The 19,593-nt window shown below is 55.8% G+C and overlaps 2 protein-coding genes across 4 annotated transcripts; one reads left to right on the top strand and one right to left on the bottom strand.

Moving 5' to 3' along the window:
* Positions 1–3,491: 3,491 nt before the first annotated feature.
* On the bottom strand, positions 3,492–12,444 carry GRB7 (growth factor receptor bound protein 7). 3 transcript variants are annotated; one of them, XM_067714505.1, is made up of 15 exons: positions 12,247–12,442; positions 7,982–8,138; positions 7,714–7,867; positions 7,374–7,530; positions 7,126–7,247; positions 6,956–7,033; positions 6,423–6,560; positions 5,975–6,085; positions 5,681–5,779; positions 5,302–5,382; positions 5,073–5,189; positions 4,847–4,907; positions 4,633–4,720; positions 4,435–4,528; positions 3,492–4,213 (listed from the first exon to the last, which is right to left on the bottom strand). In XM_067714505.1, the coding sequence occupies exons 1-15, from the start codon at positions 12,308–12,310 to the stop codon at positions 4,067–4,069; spliced, it is 1,668 nt and encodes a 555-aa protein (XP_067570606.1). In that variant the 5' UTR covers positions 12,311–12,442; the 3' UTR covers positions 3,492–4,066. The 3 variants fall into 3 exon arrangements, with proteins under 3 accessions (XP_067570606.1, XP_067570605.1, XP_067570607.1); XM_067714504.1 differs by having other exon boundaries at positions 4,847–5,189; positions 12,247–12,444; XM_067714506.1 differs by lacking the exon at positions 5,073–5,189 and having other exon boundaries at positions 12,247–12,443.
* A 5,351-nt stretch (positions 12,445–17,795) lies between these two features.
* On the top strand, positions 17,796–19,132 carry MIEN1 (migration and invasion enhancer 1). Its single transcript, XM_067716491.1, has 4 exons — positions 17,796–17,954; positions 18,058–18,155; positions 18,519–18,595; positions 18,683–19,132. The coding sequence occupies exons 1-4, from the start codon at positions 17,866–17,868 to the stop codon at positions 18,764–18,766; spliced, it is 348 nt and encodes a 115-aa protein (XP_067572592.1). The 5' UTR covers positions 17,796–17,865; the 3' UTR covers positions 18,767–19,132.
* The last annotated feature ends 461 nt before the right edge of the window (positions 19,133–19,593 follow it).

The raw sequence follows: 19,593 nt of genomic DNA, 5'->3' as shown, positions 1-19,593 counted from the left end.
AGGACAGCTCTGCGCCTTGGCGCCAGGCTCACAGCACCCACACTAGCCCCAGGAGCCGGTGTCCGTGACGTACTACAGGCCTTTTAGGGCCAGCTCCCTGCGTGTGGCCCTGCACCACCCTCTCTCAATGCTTGCGTCCTCAGCAGGGGGAGATATGGGGAATTTCCTTTTCTTTCCCAAAGTCTTTTACCGGTTTCTGAAATGTTCTTTAACAAGGACATTTTTTAAGATAACCAAACCCAATAACTTAATATTGAAAAGACAATATCTGAGGCACTAGCCTCTACCTGCCCCGCCTCCTCCCACCAGCCCAGATTTCCTCATAACCACAGGCCTCCGCTATCTAGCACTGCAGCTCTCCTTGGGAGTCCCTTCTGCTGTCTGGCCTCTGGGGGTCATGCTGCATCCTCAGAGCTGGGGAATCTTGCCCTGGTCTCTCTGTGAGCTGAGGGGCCCTTGTCTCCCGCATTCTCAACTGCTGCCTCTCCTCCAGGAAGCCAGCAGTCTCAGCCACTCACCAAGGATGTCCAGCTGCCGATTTCCAGTATCCAGCTCAGGGCTGAGCCAGCTGCTGCCTCGAAAGGCCCCCAGCAGTCCAGGTCCCTCATGGTGGCCCTGAGAAGGAAGGGGGCAGAGAAAAAGGACAGGGCGAGGAAGGACTGTGTTCACCACTCGCAAGATGGGGTGAGTCTGACCTCTGTCCCTAACTGCATCTATGACCTCGGGGGGGACTCTCTTTGAACCTCAGTTTCCCATTTATAAAATGGGAATGATCTCTGTCTCACATCCTCCAATTAGCTGATTGACATAGAAGGGCTTTGTCTCCTGCCCTGTGTCTTAGGCTGTGAGGGGACACTGTCCTGTTTTTTGTTTGTTTGTTTTTAAATAGAGCTTTTTTTTTTTTTTTAACATTTATTTATTTTTTGGCTGTGCTGGGTCTTCATTGCTGCACTGGGCTTTGTCTAGTTGCAGTGAGTGGGGGCTACTCTTCATTGTGGTGCGCGGGCTTCTAGTTGCAGTGGCTTCTCTTGTCGCGGAGCACAGACTCTAGGCATGCGGGCTTCAGTAGTTGTGGCTCGAGGGCTCTAGAGCGCAGGCTCAGTAGTTGTGGCACACGGACTTAGTTGCTTCGTGGCATGTAGGATCTTCCCAGACCAGGGATCGAATCCGTGTCCCCTGCATTGGCAGGCGGATTCTTAACCACCGCGCCACCAGGGAAGTCCTGTGTCCTGTTTTTATGCAGCCTAAATCCCTGGACATGCTTAAGAGGTGACTCATTGTAACCCCTTTACTCTCACCCCGGCCTGGACCCCTTGCACCCATGCTTCGGAAGTGGCCCTGGGCATCCATGGCCAGCACACAGCCAGTACCAGCCAGCTCGAGCCCGAGGGGCAGCCACTGGTAGGATGGTTCTGGGAACCGTGGCAGGTAGCAGGTGGCAGGCAGCAGGTTGCACTGGTCCCTGCCTCCTTAAACCCTGCTAAAAAAGAAACAAAATCTGCACCCCTCTCACACCTGGGCTGCAGTAAGTTCTTCAGGGTAAACCCCGGAAGGTTCCAGGCTGAGGATGGATGAGGCCTTTCTGCCCACCTCTGTCTGACAGGCCTGGCTCCCCAGCCTGGGATTAGCCAGGGTTGGGGATGCTTCGGTCACGAGTGGCTGCTGGAGCTGCCAAGCCTGGCCCGAGGGCTGGCTGTAGAGGTCGGTCCTTCTCAAGGTCACCTCAGGACAACACCTCCCATCAGCCAGAGGGCTGCAGAGAAGGGAGGGGGCTCTCCAGGGGAGGACCCCCCTACAGGCCACTTGGGAATTCCACCTGGAAGTCAGCCTGGCAGGGGCAGGGGAACGGGCCAGACCTGGCTCTCCCACTGATTTGGGGCAGTTCTCCTCGACGAGGAGTCAGTTTCCTCACCTGCAAAATGGGATCCCACCACCTCGTGCCCAGCCAATCTCAAAGATTTGGGGAGAGATCCTACATTAATTTTTTTTTAAATTATTCTAGATTTTCAAGCTTATACAAAATTAAAGAATAATTACCCGGCTTCAATGTCAACTCATGGTCAACCTATGACTATACTCACTCTCTCCCCTAACCTCTGGGTTATTTAAAAAACAAAGCTGAGACATCATTTCACCCATCAATACTTCAGAATGAATCTCTTAAACGTATAGACTTAAAAAAAAAAAAACCACAATACCACTATCACCCCTTAAAAAGTTAACCATAGTTCCTTAATATTACCAAATATCTCATCAGAGTTCAAATTTCCCCCAATTGCTCATAAATGCTTCTTCCAGTTCTCTAGTTTGGATTTGAATCAAATAGGTCAACACATTACATCTGCTTGATAGATGTCTAAATTTCTTGAAACCCCGTCTTTTCTCTTGTAATTTTTTGTTGTTGAAGAAGAAACTGGGTTATCTGTTCTGTAGTTCCCCAATCTGGATTTTGGTAATTGTATCCCCATGTGTCATTTCACATGTTCCTCTGTTCCTTTTATTTCCGATAAACTAGTCATTGGATTCAGGGAGCTTGATTTCTTGGCAAAAATAATGACCCGTTGAGGTTCACACGTGTGGAGGGAGGGTCTATCTCTGCGATCTGAAGATTGAGCAGGAGTTCAGGTGTTACCAGTCTGATACCTTTCTTATAAAGCTCCCCCATCATGTAAGAGCTGAAACTATAAAGCTCTTCGACAAAAACATGGGCTGGTATGGGCAGTGGGCAGAGGCCAGACCCTGCAGGGTGCATCGGGGCTGAAGTGGAGGCACGGGGGAACAGGCGGAGTGATATTCTGGAAAGATCACTCTGGATGCTGAAGGACAGACTGGAGAGGGAAGCCAGACCCACAGGGCTGAGTGCTGTGGGGTTCCATTTATAGGACTTTCTGGAGGGCGTAGAACCAACTGTAAGGACAGGGAGCAGACCTGGGGTTGGGGAGGACGGAGAGGGTTGACAGGGCGGGGGGTGGGGGGTGCGTCACAGGGACCTGTTGGAGGTAAGGTAACAGAGCCATTGTGTGACTTGGTGGTGGTAGATCGTGCGTTTCTCAGGACTCCTTATCTCGCCAGGTAGCCCAGGACTTGCCAAGGACACGGATGCTGTCTGACTCATCTCCAGCTCCCAGGCCCTGTCAGAGTGACCTCCATAGCTTTAGGTCCTGTCAGGAAACCTCACCTGGATGACAGTCCCCTGTCCATTCATTCATTTAACAAGCAATCCTTGGGCACCCACTATGGGCCAGGCTCCATGTTGGGCACTGGAAACTCTCAGATGACCAAAAGAGGACCTCAAGAAACATCCAGGTTTCTAAGAAATGACTGGGGGATTAGTGGGGAGATGGGATATACAAAAAAAAAAAGAAACATCCAGGCTTGGCCAGCATGTGGCCTCGATCCATCCGACACATTCTCAAGGCCTTGACGGGTGCCCACCCCTCCTCTCTACTCCACCTAACCGTGCCTTGCCAGACAGAACTCACGCCTGTGAGTACCAAAAAATAATCTTTATTGTCACTAGTATAAAACAGAGATCAACTGGCCTCTCAGTCTGTACAAAGTGTGGAGTGTAAAGACCACCGGGGCTGGGCTTCCCTGGTGGCGCAGTGGTTGAGAGTCCGCCTGCCGATGCAGGGGACACGGGTTCGTGCCCCAGTCCGGGAAGATCCCACATGAGCCATGGCCTCTGAGCCTGCGCGTTCGGAGCCTGTGCTCCGCAATGGGAGAGGCCACAACAGTGAGAGGCCCGCATAACCGCAAAAAAACCCACAAACAAACAAACAAACAAAAGACCACCGGGGCTGCCCCCATTTCTCCCATAATGCCCTGCCCCAGAGCAGCGCCACGAAGGGGAGATGCCCACCCAAGTGCCTTCCCTTAAGGAGAAGTTAAGGTGGACCAGGCGGGGAGCACTTTCGGCCTGAGGGAGGCCAGGAGCAGAGGAGGAAACCGGGGTGGGGGAGCCCCCAGCCATTCATGATGACCCTGGCCCCACTTCCTGCCCCCTCCGCGTCCACCCTAGGAGCAGCGCAGAGTGGGCTGAGACGCAGGCCTGCCTGTGTGGTGGTCAGAGGGCCACGCGGGTGCAGCAGTGGCGCAGCAAGCAGGGCAGGATGCCGCGGTTCAGCTGGTGGAATTCCACAAGCTGCAGCAGGTCGGTGAAGCGAGTCTGGCCCTCGTCCATGCTGAAGTACAGGCGCCCCTCCTCTTCGCTCTGGGGTGTGGCCATAGGGGGTGGGAGGTCAGGGAGGGGCCCGGGGCCGAATGAGCTCCCTCCTGGGTCAGGGCTGAGGTCCCCACAGCTTGAGCAGGAGGAAGGAAAGAGCGGGAGACCCCAGGCACACTGGGGGCCAGCGTGGGGAGGGGGCCTGGCGAGGAGGGCAGGTTGCTGGGACTCCTGCATCTCCACTGCAGCAGGAACCTGGGACTACTCACCGGCATGATGAGGTAATGTTTGACTTTCTGCACATGGCACAGCGAGAGGACAAAGCCCTGCGGGTTCCGCTGGCTCTCTCGCACGAGGAACACGCTGCCAGGAGACAGGGCAACATTACCCGAGGACACACGGCTGCCACCTTGACCCACGTCTCTCTTGTCCCCGGCGCTGCTGCCCTGCCCAGCCCTGCCCCTTACCCGTCTACCAGGCCCTGCTGCCCGATGAGCCGCTGGCTCTCCTCGCGGGAAATGCGTCCGTGGAACCAGGGTTGGGTGCAGTGGATGGCTGGGGTGAGGAGAGGCAGAGGGGCGGTCACTCCAGGGCGGGGACCCTCGTTCTAACCCCCCCGTGAGGAACGCGCAGAGAAGCCATGGCAGTCCCCACTCCTGGGGACGGCGGGCCCTCACCCACCTGCACTGAGGCTCGTGCCGGAGCTCGGGGTGGGCAGGCTTAGTCGGTGGTTCGTCTTCTTCTGCAGAGCAAGTGAGGGACACGGGGGGTCAGGGCGTGGCTGGGGTATTACCAGCCCCTGAAGAATACAGAGCCTCTTTCCGCAGCTGGGGGCCTCCCCTCTCCCCTCGCTTTCCTCTTCCCACTCCATGGAAACCCATGTGGAGAGTAGGTCCCCAGAACAAACCCTCCAGGCCTGGGCCTCCTCCAAGGCGGCACTCAGAGCTTCCCGGGGGTTCTCGATGACACGCCCGGCGTGGCCAGAGAAGTCCATGGCCACCAGGGTGTTGTCTGAGACACTCCTCTGCAGATTGGACAGGGTGGGGGGATGGGTCAAAGCAGGACCCAAGTATCCCCGGCACGGGGCCTGGGTGCCTCCCCCGTCTCCCCACACTAACACCTCTGGGCACACTCACCAAGGGCGGGGAACCCACACAGGGTGGGCGCAGGTGGCGGCACAGTGCCTGCTGATAATTCTTATACAGCTGCACCCCATACTGGGAGGTGGAGAGAGAAAAAAGGCCGGAGGTCAAGCAGGTGCTGGGAGCTGGGCGGTGGCACCGCCCCCTACCCAGACCAGAGCTCCCCAAGAGCAGGGCTACATCTCTGCCCCTGGATAAGGGCCTTTCCTGAAGCCAGAGCTGAGACTCCAGCCTTGGACCAAGGATTCTGAGAGAGCAAGGTTGTGATGCCCCCTCATTCTGGAGCCTTCCTGAGGGCAGAGCTATAACTCCTCCCTCACCCCAGGGATCCCCAGGGCTGGGCCAGCCCCCCAAGCCAGTGCCAGGACCTCACCTTGAAGAGGCGGAAGGCGGCTAACCAGCAGGTGCGGCTCTGTTCATCCTCACTGCAGAAGATGCGAAGCCCCTTGTGGCCATTTCGAAGCTTGTTTGGCTGCGGGGAGAGGAAACCGGCTGGTCCTATATCTGCCTTTAGGACCAGAGATCATCTCCCGTCTCCCGTCTCCGTGGGGCAGGGCAGGGTGCAGGGAGAGGAGTCTGGGGGTCCCAGAGGGAGCTTAGAAGCCCCAGGTAGGATCCTGGTGCTTAGAAGCTCCTGCTGTCTCCCAGACCAGGCCAGGCTCTTCACCTTGATACAGAAGCCAAAGTCCGTGGGCATGCCGTAGAGCTTGCGGCCCTGGGTCACCACGTACACGTTGGACTCGTTCACATCCGCTACATACTGCAGGTGCCTCGGGTCCTGCACAGCACAAGGGAGCAACACTCGGTAAAGGCAGACCCCATCCCCCACCACTGCCCCCCTAAGCCAGCTGGGGAGAATTCAGGCCCAGAGAGGAGCAGAGAGGTGCCCCAAGTCACACAGCACACAGAAGTAGAGCCAGGACTTGAACTCAGTTCACTGCCTCTCCCACTGCTAACTCCTGAGGCAGGTAAGTTGGGAGGGAAAGAAGAGCAGCTGTGGGTCTCAGGGCCTAGAGGGGGGAAGGTCCAGGAGTTCCAACAGAGAAGGGGCAGCTCCTAGAAGGACCAGGGATGGGGTATCTGAGGGGCTGGGGCTGTCACCCTCAAGACCTCACCTTGGAGGTGCCCTTGGTGGAGTAATAGAGGCCAGACCGGCGTAGGAAGCAGAAGAAGCGTTTCCAAAGCTTGCGTCCTGACCCCCGGAGCTGCAGGAAGCCCTGGATCTCTGGGAAGCTGCCTGCATTCAGGAAGTTCTGAGGCCAGAGGAGAGCAGGGTGAGAGGCCTAGAAATGGACAGACACACAGACACACAGACACAGACACACAGACACAGACACAGACACACACACACACACAGACACACACACACACGCACACACGCGCGCGCGCGCACACACACACACACACACACACACACACAGGGCTTCCCAGGCCCTTCCTTTATGGCAGGAGGTGCTTCACATGCATTTATTGTCTTCATTTAACAAAGAAACTGATGGTCAGGCAGAGAAAGTGACTTGTCCACGGTCACTTAGGGCTGCGCTGGGTTTTCCACCCCAAAGACGGAAGGCACAGGCTTAAGGGCCAAGAAGCACTGGGCATTCCTGCGGAGTCATGGACATGCCGTGAAATGGGGGTGTCCCCTCACCTGGATGAGGTCTTCGTGGGATATGCCCGTGTGTGCGTCCAGACAGCTGGAGACCATCTTTTCTGGGAACAGGGAGTGCTGGGGGAAAAAGGAGCCAGGAGTCAGGGACTGAGGGTCCAGGGTGGGGATTGGGGTGTCCCAGTGCCCAGACCCCACACACACACACTCACTGGGGTGTTCTTGAACAGCTCGTACTTGGCAAAGTTCTTCCGGAAGAGAAAGCGGCTGTCTCCGCCGATGGGCCAGGCAGCCTGCACTTCCGCCACCGATTCATGGTCCTCCAAGACCCGCTCTAGGGTCAAGGGCAAAGAGCAGGGGTCAGTGGAGACCAACGAGGCCTCCCGGATGGGCCACCGGCCTAGCCCAAGGTGTGAAGCATTGACTCCCGGGCCAGGCAGCCCCCTGCACCCCAACTCACCCAGTGCTAGGTGGGGGTGGCCCTCCACCAGCCCCCAGTTCTCGTCACTCAAGGCATGAGATCGCTGCACCAGCATCTCACACACGTAGCGAGCCGTGGCGCCCGCTGCCACCTCCACTGACCGGCAGGCCCCATCTTCACTGTACACCTTTATGACCTGTGCCCCAGGAATGGCAGAAGACTCGGGGAAGGGCAAAGGATGGTTCTCTCCCGTCCCCCGTCTGCTCTACCCTCAGGGATCCCTGACCAAATCCCCCCACCTCCTCCGGGGCGGCACTGTGTCCAGCCCTGTCCCATAGCACCCCACGCTCCCTGCCTTCTTTTTCCCAGGACAACTCACATGGGGGCAGCTGGTGTCTCGAGGGAGCAGCCCCCTTGCACTGGAGGGCCCCCCAAGAATGGGGGTCTGTGAAGGAGGACTGCAGAGCTCGGGGAAGGGGTTGGGGATGGAGGGTAGAGAGGTTGACCGCAGCTCCTCCTGTCGAAGAAGTTTCCTGGGCGGTGTGGGGGGAAGGAGGGGGGAGTGAGGAGTTGACTGCAAGCTTCTGTGCATTACCCCAGCGCTGACCACTCCCCCCTGGCCCCCCTCAGCCGTCACCCCATTTTACCTGCTGGTCGGAATGGGCAGAGGCTGGGACCTCTTCACCTCCCCAGACAGAGGAACATCAGGAGGTGGGGGAGTCCCAGGAGGGGTCCCGGGGGCCAGGTACAGGTCTTCTGGGGAGCTGCTGAGATGAGGTGGAGACAGACCCAGCTCCATGACATCTGAGGGAGAAGAGGGGGCTGACACAGCTGCTCCTGTGCCCTTGTCCTGGGGAGAGGGGCCAAGAGGACCCAGACCTCCTGACTTCACCCTGCTGTCAAGGTGCCCCCAGAGTTTACACAGCACCTCCTTGCTCCCCCCTAACTGGCATTCCCTGGAGCCTTTGAGGAAGGGTAGATTGTGCCCATTTTAACACAGGGGACACTGAGTTCCTGAGAAGGAAGCATCGTTGCCCCACCACAGGTGAGCCAGGGAGTGGAACCCGGTGTTTGGGCTCCAAGTCCAGTGCTCTTCCTTAGGCCCAGGTTGTCCAGGGGAAGAGCTGTGAGGGTCCCCCACCACAAGACAGGCAGCGGCAACAGACTCCATGACGCACGGACGGTCTGGGGCTCAGCGTGTCGGTGTCACCCTTTCTGAACGTGGGGCATTCACTCCTCTGGGCTCTGCCCCAGGTTTTTCCAGCGCTTTGCTGTCAGAGCCTGTTGTGGCAACGCCTTCCCAAGTGCGGAGTGATGCACAGAAGGGGAGAAGGAGGTGCGGAAGGACAGGAGCCAGGAGGGCAGGAGGCGGGCTCAGCTGCTGTGGGAGGGAGGAAGCTAGCCTGGGGGCCCTCGCCCTAGCAGCCCCCAAACCTTGTGTGCCTTCCCCAGGCTCCTCCTCCTGCCTAAATTTCTTAAGGCCTCAATGCCGAGCCACTTCCTCTGAGAAGCCTTCCTGGATTTTCCACATTCAGACTGAAGGGCTCCCTCTCCACACTGTGCTGGGCCCTCTGCGCCAATTACTGTGCACCTGTCTTATCCACCCACTGGTCTGAAGATGCCCGGCCACCCCAGGCAAGGCCAGGGTCTTACCCTGTCTTATCACCCACAGGCATCCAGGACGAGTAAGGAGAGAAGAGACGAGGCAAAGGTGCCCACTAGCGGGTAGAGGCATTGCAGGCCCCTCCCCCACAGGAACCAAGACACTTTTGGCTGGGCTGAGACCTGGGAGGACCTGGGAAGACTCACAGTTCAGCCCCCTACTTGCTCTCCAGACACTGGGCCGGTGCTGTTCGGTGCCTAAGGTACCTGGGATTGACCCCCGCCCCCCCAGGATGAGGCAGGTCCCCAACCCTTAAGTGAGGGCATTTAGGAGATCTGGGGGACAGGTGAGTCAGGGTGGGGTGGGACAGCACTGCCTGGGGCTCTCCATTCAAACTTGACTCATCTGCACAACTTCCTGGCTTAGGAGAAACAAACAACCCTGCCTCTACCCACCCCCTCCACTCCCCCCCCAACCTACTGGCCTGGGAGGAATGGGGGAGGGGCCGGGAACAGGACGGGGGAGGAGGAGGATGTGGGGAGGGGGGCGCTGAGGCTCCTCTGACATCATCTCCTCCTCCCACCCTTGGCCTAGCTCCGACTCTTCCAGCACAGGTGGCACCTGCAATGGGCCCCAGTAGCCACCACCCAGCCCAGGAGCCCCCTCACCCAGGAGGAAGAGAAGAAAGGCCTGGCCTGGATTCAGAAGCCCATCTGGAGTGGAGCTGACCTCTCAGGGGTGCCCCTAGTGCACCCAAAGTAACCCAAAGAAACATGCAGTGCTCCCTCTCCTGTCTGGGGCCCTCAAGACTTTCATTCTGCTGCCGCTGCCCACCCTTAGCACCCAGGACTCAGCTGGCCCATGGGGCTCATCCTCATCACCCCTGGGGGATGAGGGTCCTTCTAATTAATACACTCTCCTGGCTGTCCTGGCCAGACGTGTACTCAGGAACAGGAGTAGAAAGTCAAGACACACAAGAGGACAGACACAGACAGGCAGACAGGGGAAGGCCAGGAGAGAGAGAGCCAGGGGGGTCCTGCCGGGAAGGGGAAGACACACCCACCATCGAACATCCAGAGACACCGGCACATCAACACTCCACTCGCACCCGTCTAACCTCTGGCAGCCAGCCCTGGTGACTTCGTTCCGAGGAGGACTAGGGGAGGGGCTGCAGGGGCTACCTCCACCGGGAAGCCAGAGACCAACAGTGCGGTGGTCTGGGGCCCAGAGGACTGGGTCCTCCCCCATCCCAGAGGGAAGAGGAATCTGGGCAGCATTTGGAAGGGAAGAGGGTAGATTTAAGTCAGACTAGAGTCTGGCCTCTGTGGGCAGGAAGGCTGACTCAGGATGGGTTTAGCCTTCAGATTCCTCCACCCTGCTCTCCAGACCCTTCTAAGGCAAGACAGGCATGGGGCAGTGGGGACCAAAGAGAAAAGGGAGCAGAAACGGGGTCCTAGCTGCCCGGCTTGGGCAGCCTCCACCCCCATCGCCAAGAGAGCTGAAGCTTTCAAACTGGGGCCCTGGGAAGGTTATATTGAAGAAATCGACCCCCCAAATCAATCTGTCCCCTCATTACTGCGAATCCCAGCGCTGGCTTCCCCAGCAGCCTCTCCGGCCCCGGCGGCTCCGGCCCCACCCTCCTTCCCGTCCTCCAGGCCTTCAGCCTCCTTGTTTACTTCCAGAATCCTGCCCCACCTGGCTGGCCCCGAGGGCGGGTGGCAGGGCCCAGTTAGAGGCCCGTAGAAAACAAGGCCACCTTCGGTACCTCCCAGGGGAGGGGGAGGGGCTGGAAGCGCCGGGAGGTGGCGGGAAGGCCCCGGCCTGGCCCAGGACCCCACGCCCCGCCCCCATCGGGTTTTAGTGTGTGAGGGGGGGGAAAGGCTCTACCCGTGGGGGAGCCCTTAGGGTGAGGGCCCAGGTGAGGAGGCGGGAAACCCCTAGATGACCCGGAGCTGGGGGGAGGGCCACGGACCCTGAGGCCCCGCCCACTCCCTAGCTAGGGAAAAAACGCCCAATGGGAGTCCGGGGGGCAGCTCTTTTAAAGTTTAATTTGGGAAGAATGCTGGAGTGTCTGTGGAGTTAATCATTACAGGCTGCTAGCCTTCACGGGGGGCCTCCCCAGCAGGATATCAGGGGGAGAGGGGAGAGCAGAGTCCAGGACAGGCAGACCAAGAGGGGGCATTCTTGAGGGGCAGTGGGGTTGCAAGGCCTGACAATGGCGGGCAGGTGCATTCTCCATCCCCAACGTGCCAGGGAGACCCAGACTCGGACCGGGTCTTTCCTCAGCCTATTCAGACAGACGAGGCAGCCCTCCCCGCCCCGCACGCACACACACTCTTCCCAGGCCCCCCCGAGCTGCAGATCCCCCAACATCTAGCCCTCCAGCCTGCCGAGACCACTTCTTTCTGAAGCCAGAAGAGACCACCCCACGTCCCCCGGGCCTGCCCCACCCCCACCTTCCCACCCGAGGGCAGGACCCTGTGTTCCTGAGTCAGGATACAATCCAGAGAGACGGAGCTCTAGCAATTAAGAGAATCCCTCTCCTTTACTGCCCTCCAAATTGGTGGGTGCCCCGCTGCCCCCGCGGAGACGTCTGTCTTTAATAAAGACTTGGGGGAACTCAAACTGGGGTCAAGTCAGACTGAGCTAGGGAGAGACTTGGGGCAGCTCCCTCGGTATTCGGACTCCTCTCCTAGCTCTCTGGGAATGTGGGGAAGGGCTAGTTTCAGCGGGAAAGCCACGTCTCCACGGGGTATCTTGCTTCCCCGACCCCATCAGCTGGTTCCTGAGTGTGTCTGGGGTAGGGGAGGTTAGGGAGGGGGAGATGCGGAGAAGGACGAAGGACCAGGCAGAACGGGAAGTGAGCATAGGGAGAGACTGGGGGTAGACGGTGAGGAGGGGGCGGCATGGGAGACTGGAGAGAAAGAGAAAGCGAGGCCGCTAGAGCAACACAGCAGGAGGCCAGATCTTTTTCCTTATTGATCCTGCATCTGCCGGTGCTCCCCGACCCCAAGATGAAATGCCCGCTCTGGTCCTTACCTGGACCCTGGGTGTTGGTACACCTGGCTGGGGCCACCGGTTTAGGGAGGGAGACTCCAAGCCCTTAATTACCTGTCCCCCTCCTGTCCCCGCCCTTGGCCTGACATCACTGAGGGGGGAAGGGGAGGGGGAGCCAGGCGGCCGCCCGTCCTGTCCACCTGGGCATCCGGCCAGCCAGCTCCTGGCCCTGAGACTGGCACAGCCTGGGGCCCTGGTGCGGCTGCGGGGTGGGAGCAGGTTGTCGTCTGGGACCGATCTCGGTCCCCTTACCTGGAGAAGCCCCAGCAGGAGTAGCAGGACACAGCGTTCGAAGTCCGGCTCTATCTAGGAACATCAGATGCCTGGACTTGACTTCAAATCTGCTCCCTCTTCTCTACGGGTGGCATGAGGGTGTCCTGACTGGACGCAGAAGTGGGGGCAGGCTGAGCTCTGTTGTCCAGGCTCCTGGCCCAAGGAAACAAATTATCCTGGGCAGGTGGGGGCGGGGCCTGAAGGAGGGGCAGGGGAGGAGGAAGCACAGGAGGAGGGGCGGGGACTCCCTGACACTCTACGCTGGCTGGGATTGTTTTTGTCCTTCTTAGCAGGTGCCAGGGGAGAGACAGTCGAACTGAACTGCCTCGAGAGCGAAGATCTAGTATCCTCATGACCTGGGAGGGAGAGGCTGGGGCCTGGAAAGTCAGGGAAAATGGCCCAGCCCACTCTTCCCCATGCCCCTCCCCAGACCTGGTCTGTTCATTGGCCAATTTAGGGGGCCTGTCTGCTGCTCAGGGTCCTACCCCCCTGGAGCAAAGGGCACTCTGTGAAAGAGGGAAGCCAGCCAGAGGGAGTCCAGCAACATGGCCTGCCCCTTGACCTCCAGCCACAGTCTGGCCACCCAGACTGCACCCTGGCCCCTCAGAGGCACCCAGCATATATCTTCCCTTCCAAGCAAAGTCCAGGGTCTCAGCTTCCCCTTCTAAAATCGAAGGGGTTAGGCAAGGTCTCATAGCAGGAGGAGTGATTTGGGGAAAGGTCTGGCCAGGTGCCAGGGGACTCCCCTTAGCGCTCTCCTTCTGCACTAGGCAAACTCAAGGGTGGAGAGAGGGCCTGGAAGGCTGAGATCAAAGGCAGCAGCCGCCTTCCAGCCCAAGTGGGTGACAGTGGGTTAACCAACAATTCATAGGGGTGATAAGAGGTCTGCCCTGGGGGACCAAGAAGGAGTGGCTCCAGGCTCAACTTTCTCCAAACTGTGTTTTCCTTGGAAAAACCAGTACGAGCGGACTAAGCAAAGATGTGGGGGAGGGGGCAGGGTCACCCGGGCCACTAGACAGCTTGTGCAAAACATAGTAGACAACTCACTCAATCATTCCTTCATCCACTCAACTAATATTTGTTAAGTACCTAGTATATGCCAACCCCATGCTTAGCACTGGGGATACAGTGAGCAACAAAACAGACCCCACCCTTATCTTCATGCAGCCCAATCAGGGAGACTGGTGTTAATCAAAGAATCACACAAATAATAAGAAATGACAGGAGAGGGCTTCCCTGGTGGCACAGTCGTTAAGAATCCGCCTTCCAATGCAGGAGACACGGGTTCGAGCCCTGGTCCGGGAAGATCCCCCATGCCGCGGAGCAACTAAGCCCGTGCGCCACAACTACTGAGCCTGCACTCTAGAGCCCGCGAGCCACAACTACTGAGCCTGCGCTCTAGAGCCCACGAGCCACGACTACTGAAGCCTGTGCACGTAGAGCCTGTGCTCCGCAACAAGAGAAACCACTGCAATGAGAACCCCACGCACAGCAGCAAAGAGTAGCCCCTGCTCGCCGCAACTAGAGAAAGCCCATTCGCAGCAACAAAGACCCAACGCAGCCAAAAATAAATTAATTAATTAACTTAAAAAAAAGAAAGAAAGAAATGACAGGAGACAACTATGCTGGGAGAATGGCTTACCCAGGGAGTTAGGGAAGACTTCTCTGTAGAAGTGACAGTTGAGCAGAGGGGAAGTTGTATGGGGCAGAGAGATTTGGATTGGTGGATGGGAAGTGGGGGGGGGGCACCTTTCATGATGATGGAACAAACGTCAAAGCCCTTGACTAAACGGGACAGAGCATGCGTAGGCAGAGTGGGGTGGAGAAGGAAAGAGAGGAGGCCACACAGGTGCAGTTGAGCAGGTGTGGAAGGTGTGGGGAAAGGCTTTGTACTCAGCTCTGTTTCTCAAAGCGTGGCCTGTGACCATGGCCTCCAAATCTCCCTAGGCTTGTATAAAAAAACAGATCCCTGGGCCCCTCCCCAACTACTGAATCTCGGTCTCTGGGGCCAAGACCCAGGAATGTGTGGTACTGACAAGCCCTTGGGTGGTTGTTCTGTAAACCGGGTTTACGAGCCATCTATCCTGTCTGTCCAGACCAGCAGGAACTATGGGCAGAGGCCAGACCCTGCAGGGTCCATCTGGGCTGAAGTAGAGGCACAGAGGAGCAGGCAGATTTATATTTTGGAAAAATCACTCTGGATGTTGAAGGATAGGTTGGAGAGGGAAGCCAACTCAGACTTGGAGGGCTGAGGGCTATAGGATTCCATTTATATGACTTTCTGGAGGGGGCAGAATGCTAAGGACAGAAAGCAGATCTGGAGTTGGGGAGGAGGGAGAGGGGTTGACAGCAGAGGAGCTTATGAGGAGGTAATGGAGATGTGTATATCTCGGGTGGACGTACAACAGGACTCACAGAACTGTACACTCAAGAGGATGTGTATTACTGTGTATAAATTATATCTGAATTTCTTAAATAACAAAAGAAACAAAAAGGAATAGATTTATAGATCAGTAGAACAGAATCAAGAGTCCAAATAAAACCCCTTACATTTCTGGTCAATTGATTTTTTTTTCTTAATATCAACTCTTTATTTATTTATTTATTTATTTTTGCCTGCGTTGGGTCTTAGTTGCGGCACGCGTGCTCTTCCTGGTAGAGCATGGGCTTCTCTCTAGTTGTGGCGCGCAGGCTCAGTTGCCCTGCAGCACGTGGGATGTTAGTTTCCCGACCAGGGATCGAACCCAAGTCCCGTGGTTTGGAAGGTGGCTTCTTAACCACGGGACCACCAGGGAAGTCCCTGGTCAATTGATTTTTTTTTTTTTTTTTTTGTGGTAAGCGGGCCTCTCACTGTTCTGGCCTCTCCCTTGCGGAGCACAGACTCCGGACGCGCAGGCTCAGGGGCCATGGCTCACGGGCCCAGCTGCTCCGCGGCATGTGGGATCTTCCCAGACCGGGGCACGAACCCGTGTTCCTGGCATCGGCAGGCGGACTCTTAACCACTGCACCACCAGGGAAGCGCTGGTCAATTGATTTTTGACAAAGGTGCCAAGACAATTCAATGGGGAAAAGGATAGTCTTTTTGATAAATGGTTCTGGGACAACTGAATATCCACATGCCAAAAGATGTGTTTAGATCCTTCCTTTATACGATGTACAAATACTAACTCAAAATAGGCCATAGACCTAAATGTAAGAGCTAAAACTATAAAACTTCTAGAAGAAATTATGCAGGAAAATCTTCCTACCTTGTGTTAGGCAGAGATCTCAGATGCAACAGCAAAAGCACAAATGACAAAAGAAAAAATTTATAAATTATACTTTACCAAAATTTTTAAATTGTGCACTTCAAAAGACATCATTAAGAAAATTTTTAAAAAAAGAAAAAAAAAACAAACCTCTGGAAGACTGGAGGAAAATAATTGCAAGTCGTATGTTTGATTAGGGACTTTGTATCCAGAATAGGGTTGACCCCTGAACAATACAGGGGTTAGGGGCACCGACGACCCCTGAGCAGTTGAAAATCTGAGTATAACTTTACAGCCGGCCCTCCCTATCCAGTTTCCATCTACAGATTCAATCAACCTTGGATCATGTAGTACTGTATAACGTACTTTTAAAAATCCACATATAGGGCTTCCCCGGTGGCGCAGTGGTTGAAAGTCCGCCTGCCGATGCAGGGGACACGGGTTCGTGCCCCGGTCCGGGAAGATCCCACATGCCGTGGCTGGGCCCGTGAGCCATGGTCGCCGAGCCTGCGCATCCGGAGCCTGTGCTCCGCAACGGGAGAGGCCACAACAGTGAGAGGCCCGCGTACCACAAAAAAAAAAAAAAAAGATTTGAATAAGTGTTTTTCCAAATAAGATATATGAGTGGCTAATAAGCACATGAAAAGGTGCTCAAGATCATTAATTATTAGAGCGATGCAAATTAAAACCACCTCACTCCCGTCAGGATGGCTATAACGAAAGAGACAGACAACAAGTCTTGACAAGGATATGAGGAAACAAATTGTCATATATTGCTGGTAGGAATGTAAAATGGTGCAGCCACTTTGAAAAACAGTTTGACCATTGCTTAAGATAAACATAAACTTTCCATACAACCTAGCAAGTCTACTCGTAGGAATCTACCCAAGTAAAGACACGTGCACATACAAAGACACTTACATGAACATTCATAGCAGCATTACTCAAGACAGCCCCAAACTGGAAACTCAAAATGTCCATCAACTGGTATTGAACAGATAAATAAAACAGTACATCCATGCATTGGGATATTACTCAGCACTGAAAGGAACAGACTACTGGTACATGCTACAGCATGGATGAACCTCAAAAACTTTAAACGGAGTGGAAGAAGTCAGAAGCAAAAGACTGCATATTAGTTCATGTATAAGAATATCCAGAAGAGGCAAGTTTATAGACAGAAATCAGATCAGTGGTGGCTTAGGGCTGGAGCCGGGCGCTGGATTGACTGCAAGTACACAGGTGGGACTTTTTCATGTTGGTGGAAATGTGCAACGATGGCTGCACAACTCTATAAGTCATCGAATTGTTTAAAAATGAATGTGAGGATATTATGGTGAGACTCCAAGGAGAGTAGAGGCAGGGAGACAGCCTCCATTTCTAGAGTTACAAGACGGGAATAAAGAAACCAGCTCTGTAGCGGGGCTAGGATGAGACGGGGAGGTGCAGGGACTGGATGCATGCGATGGCAGCATAGAGCCTGCGAAATCGAAGCATCAAAGCCTAAGGTTCCAGAAGGCGGAAGGCCGGCGGCGACTGCCCAGACTGTGCCTGCAGTTTAGAGCTTAGGAGAAGCACCTGAGTGTGTAACTGTGGAGTGGTTTAAAATACCATCAGTGGGACTTCCCTGGTGGTGCAGTGGTTAAAAATCCGCCCGCCAATGCAGGGAACACAGGTTCGAGCCCTGGTCTGGGAAGATCCCACCTGCCGAGAAGCAGCTAAGCCCATGCGCCACAACTACTGAGCCTGCGCTCTAGAGTCCTTGGGCCACAACTACTGCGCCCACGTGCCACAACTACTGACGCCCACGCGCCTACAGCCTGTGCTCCGCAACAAGAGAAGCCACTGCAATGAGAAGCCCACTTACTGCAACAAAGAGTAGCCCCCGCTCGCTGCAACTAGAGAAAGCCAGCGGGCAGCAACGAAGACCCGACGCAGCCAAAATAATTAATTAAAAATAAAATAAACTAAAATGCCATCAACTAGTGTGAAATGGCAACTGCTCCATACCATCAGCCCACCCCAGGCCCTGGGTCCGCTTGCCCCACTTTCTCTTCCTTTCGTAAACTGGAAAGCGCTTTGCAGTCTAAGACACGTCATTAGATTAAATAAGACCGTGAAGTCCAGCGGACACTAGGTGCGGGGCAAGTCGGGCGCTGAGAACGCAGGCCAGGAAAAGTTGGTCTGCTCCCGTCCTCGCAGCCCAGCTCTCTAGCTGGTGACAGTGTCAAAACAAAGCAGCAGCAGCCGCCTGAAGGGGGCGCCCGGATGTAACGCGCGGCCCCGCCCCGTCACGTGCCTGCGGCGTCGCGTCACACCCGGAAGCAGCTGCTGTGGGGAGCCGGCAGTAATGAGCGGGGAGACAGGGCCGGCGTCCTCAGCGCCCCCTCCCGGGGAGGTCGAACCGGGCAGTGGGGTCCGCATCGTGGTTGAGTACTGGTGAGGGGCTCCGGCCAGTGGGGGAATCCGGGCCGGAGGAGGGTGGGTCCACCGGAGGTACCGTCCCGGAAACCCAAGCGGACCTCAGGTATCTTCTCCCTAGTGAACCCTGCGGCTTCGAGGCGACCTACCTGGAGCTGGCGAGTGCCGTGAAGGAGCAGTATCCTGGCATCGAGATCGAGTCGCGCCTGGGGGGCACAGGTGAGGCCGCAGAGCACCTGCTGAGTCAGTGTTCTAAATCCCAGCTCTACCACTTTCTAGCTCTGGCACTGGCTGTTTTATATAGTGTCCAGCAGTGTCTGGCACATAGTAAAATGTCCATGCAACTTGAGTGAGGGGGGGTTACAGATGAAGCCTGTTGGGAAAAATGGGTGAGACTGAAGTGTAGGGTTGGAGGGGAGGGAACCCTCTATTGAGTTAGGAAGCCGAGTTCAAAGGAAGCGGATGGGGCCCGTGAAGGACATGAAGGAGGAGCCTGTGTTAAGTCTAAGGAGTGTGGAGGGCCTCCCCTGACTTTTGCCTGTTCTCAGCATACAGTTCATTCATCCGTTTATTTAATACCAGGGGCCTTTGAGATCGAAATCAACGGACAGCTGGTGTTCTCCAAGCTGGAGAATGGAGGCTTTCCTTATGAGAAAGATGTGAGTACTTGCCATGCTGGGAAGACCCCTGGTTCACCCTGACCCTACAATGAACGCATCATCCCATTCCACATCTCTGCCTTCTAGCTCATTGAGGCCATCCGAAGAGCCAGTAACGGAGAACCCCTAGAAAAGATCACCAATAGCCGCCCTCCCTGCGTCATCCTGTGACTACATGTGATTCTGGGCTCCTGTTCTCTTCTGGGATCCAAGCCTTGGTCACCCCTTTGGTTCTGCTGAGGGCTCCCTACTGCCTCTTTCACCTCACTTAGCTCCCCGTAGCTAAGAGACCCTGGCCTCCACTTTGCCCCTTTGGGTACCAGGAGGGTTCTGCGGTCTTAGGGGTGAAAGAGAAGACCCTCTCCATGGACATTTCTACAGCCACCTTATACCCCTTTCCCAGGATCAGTGCCCACAAAAACCTGCTCCCCTCTCCAGCTTAGCCATACCTGTCAGATGCTACCATAGTTCTAATTTATTTTCCACTAACCCCAGGCAATGTCAGCTATTGGCAATAAAGTGGCACTGCAAACACCAGTGCCCACTAGTGTGTGTTTTTCTGTCCAATTTGGGACTGTGGGAAGGGAGGAGAGGGAGACAGAGGCCAGCCCAACCTTTATACCACCAACGTGATCGTGCTGTCTGGGTGGGTTTTTTCTGGATAGCTACTTCTAATTCAACGATTTCCTTGCCAAGGCAAGGAAAATGAGTCACACAGTAGGCACTGCCTCTTCTTTCCTCCATCCTTCCCCGACTACCCCTACCTACAGGGAGGAAATTACCCCATTCTGGTGGGTGGCCTTAGGAGTTTCTTTTTTTCTAAGCAAGAATGATCTGGTCATCAAAGGGCTCTCAGGTCAGAATCCCAACCAGTTTTCCCCCAACCCAGGAGCCAGGAAACTGGCAGTAGGCTCCTCATTCAAGCTTTCCGAAGATTCCTAGCCAGTCCCTCCAGGCAAGATGAACTGAATGTAGGTTAAGAGGTGAGCAGTAAAGGG

The sequence above is a fragment of the Pseudorca crassidens genome, chromosome 19, assembly GCF_039906515.1.
Source record: "Pseudorca crassidens isolate mPseCra1 chromosome 19, mPseCra1.hap1, whole genome shotgun sequence".
Classification (NCBI taxonomy): Eukaryota; Metazoa; Chordata; class Mammalia; order Artiodactyla; family Delphinidae; genus Pseudorca; species Pseudorca crassidens.
Note: the sequence above shows the minus strand (reverse complement) of the source record. Positions and strands in the feature narration are given on the sequence as shown.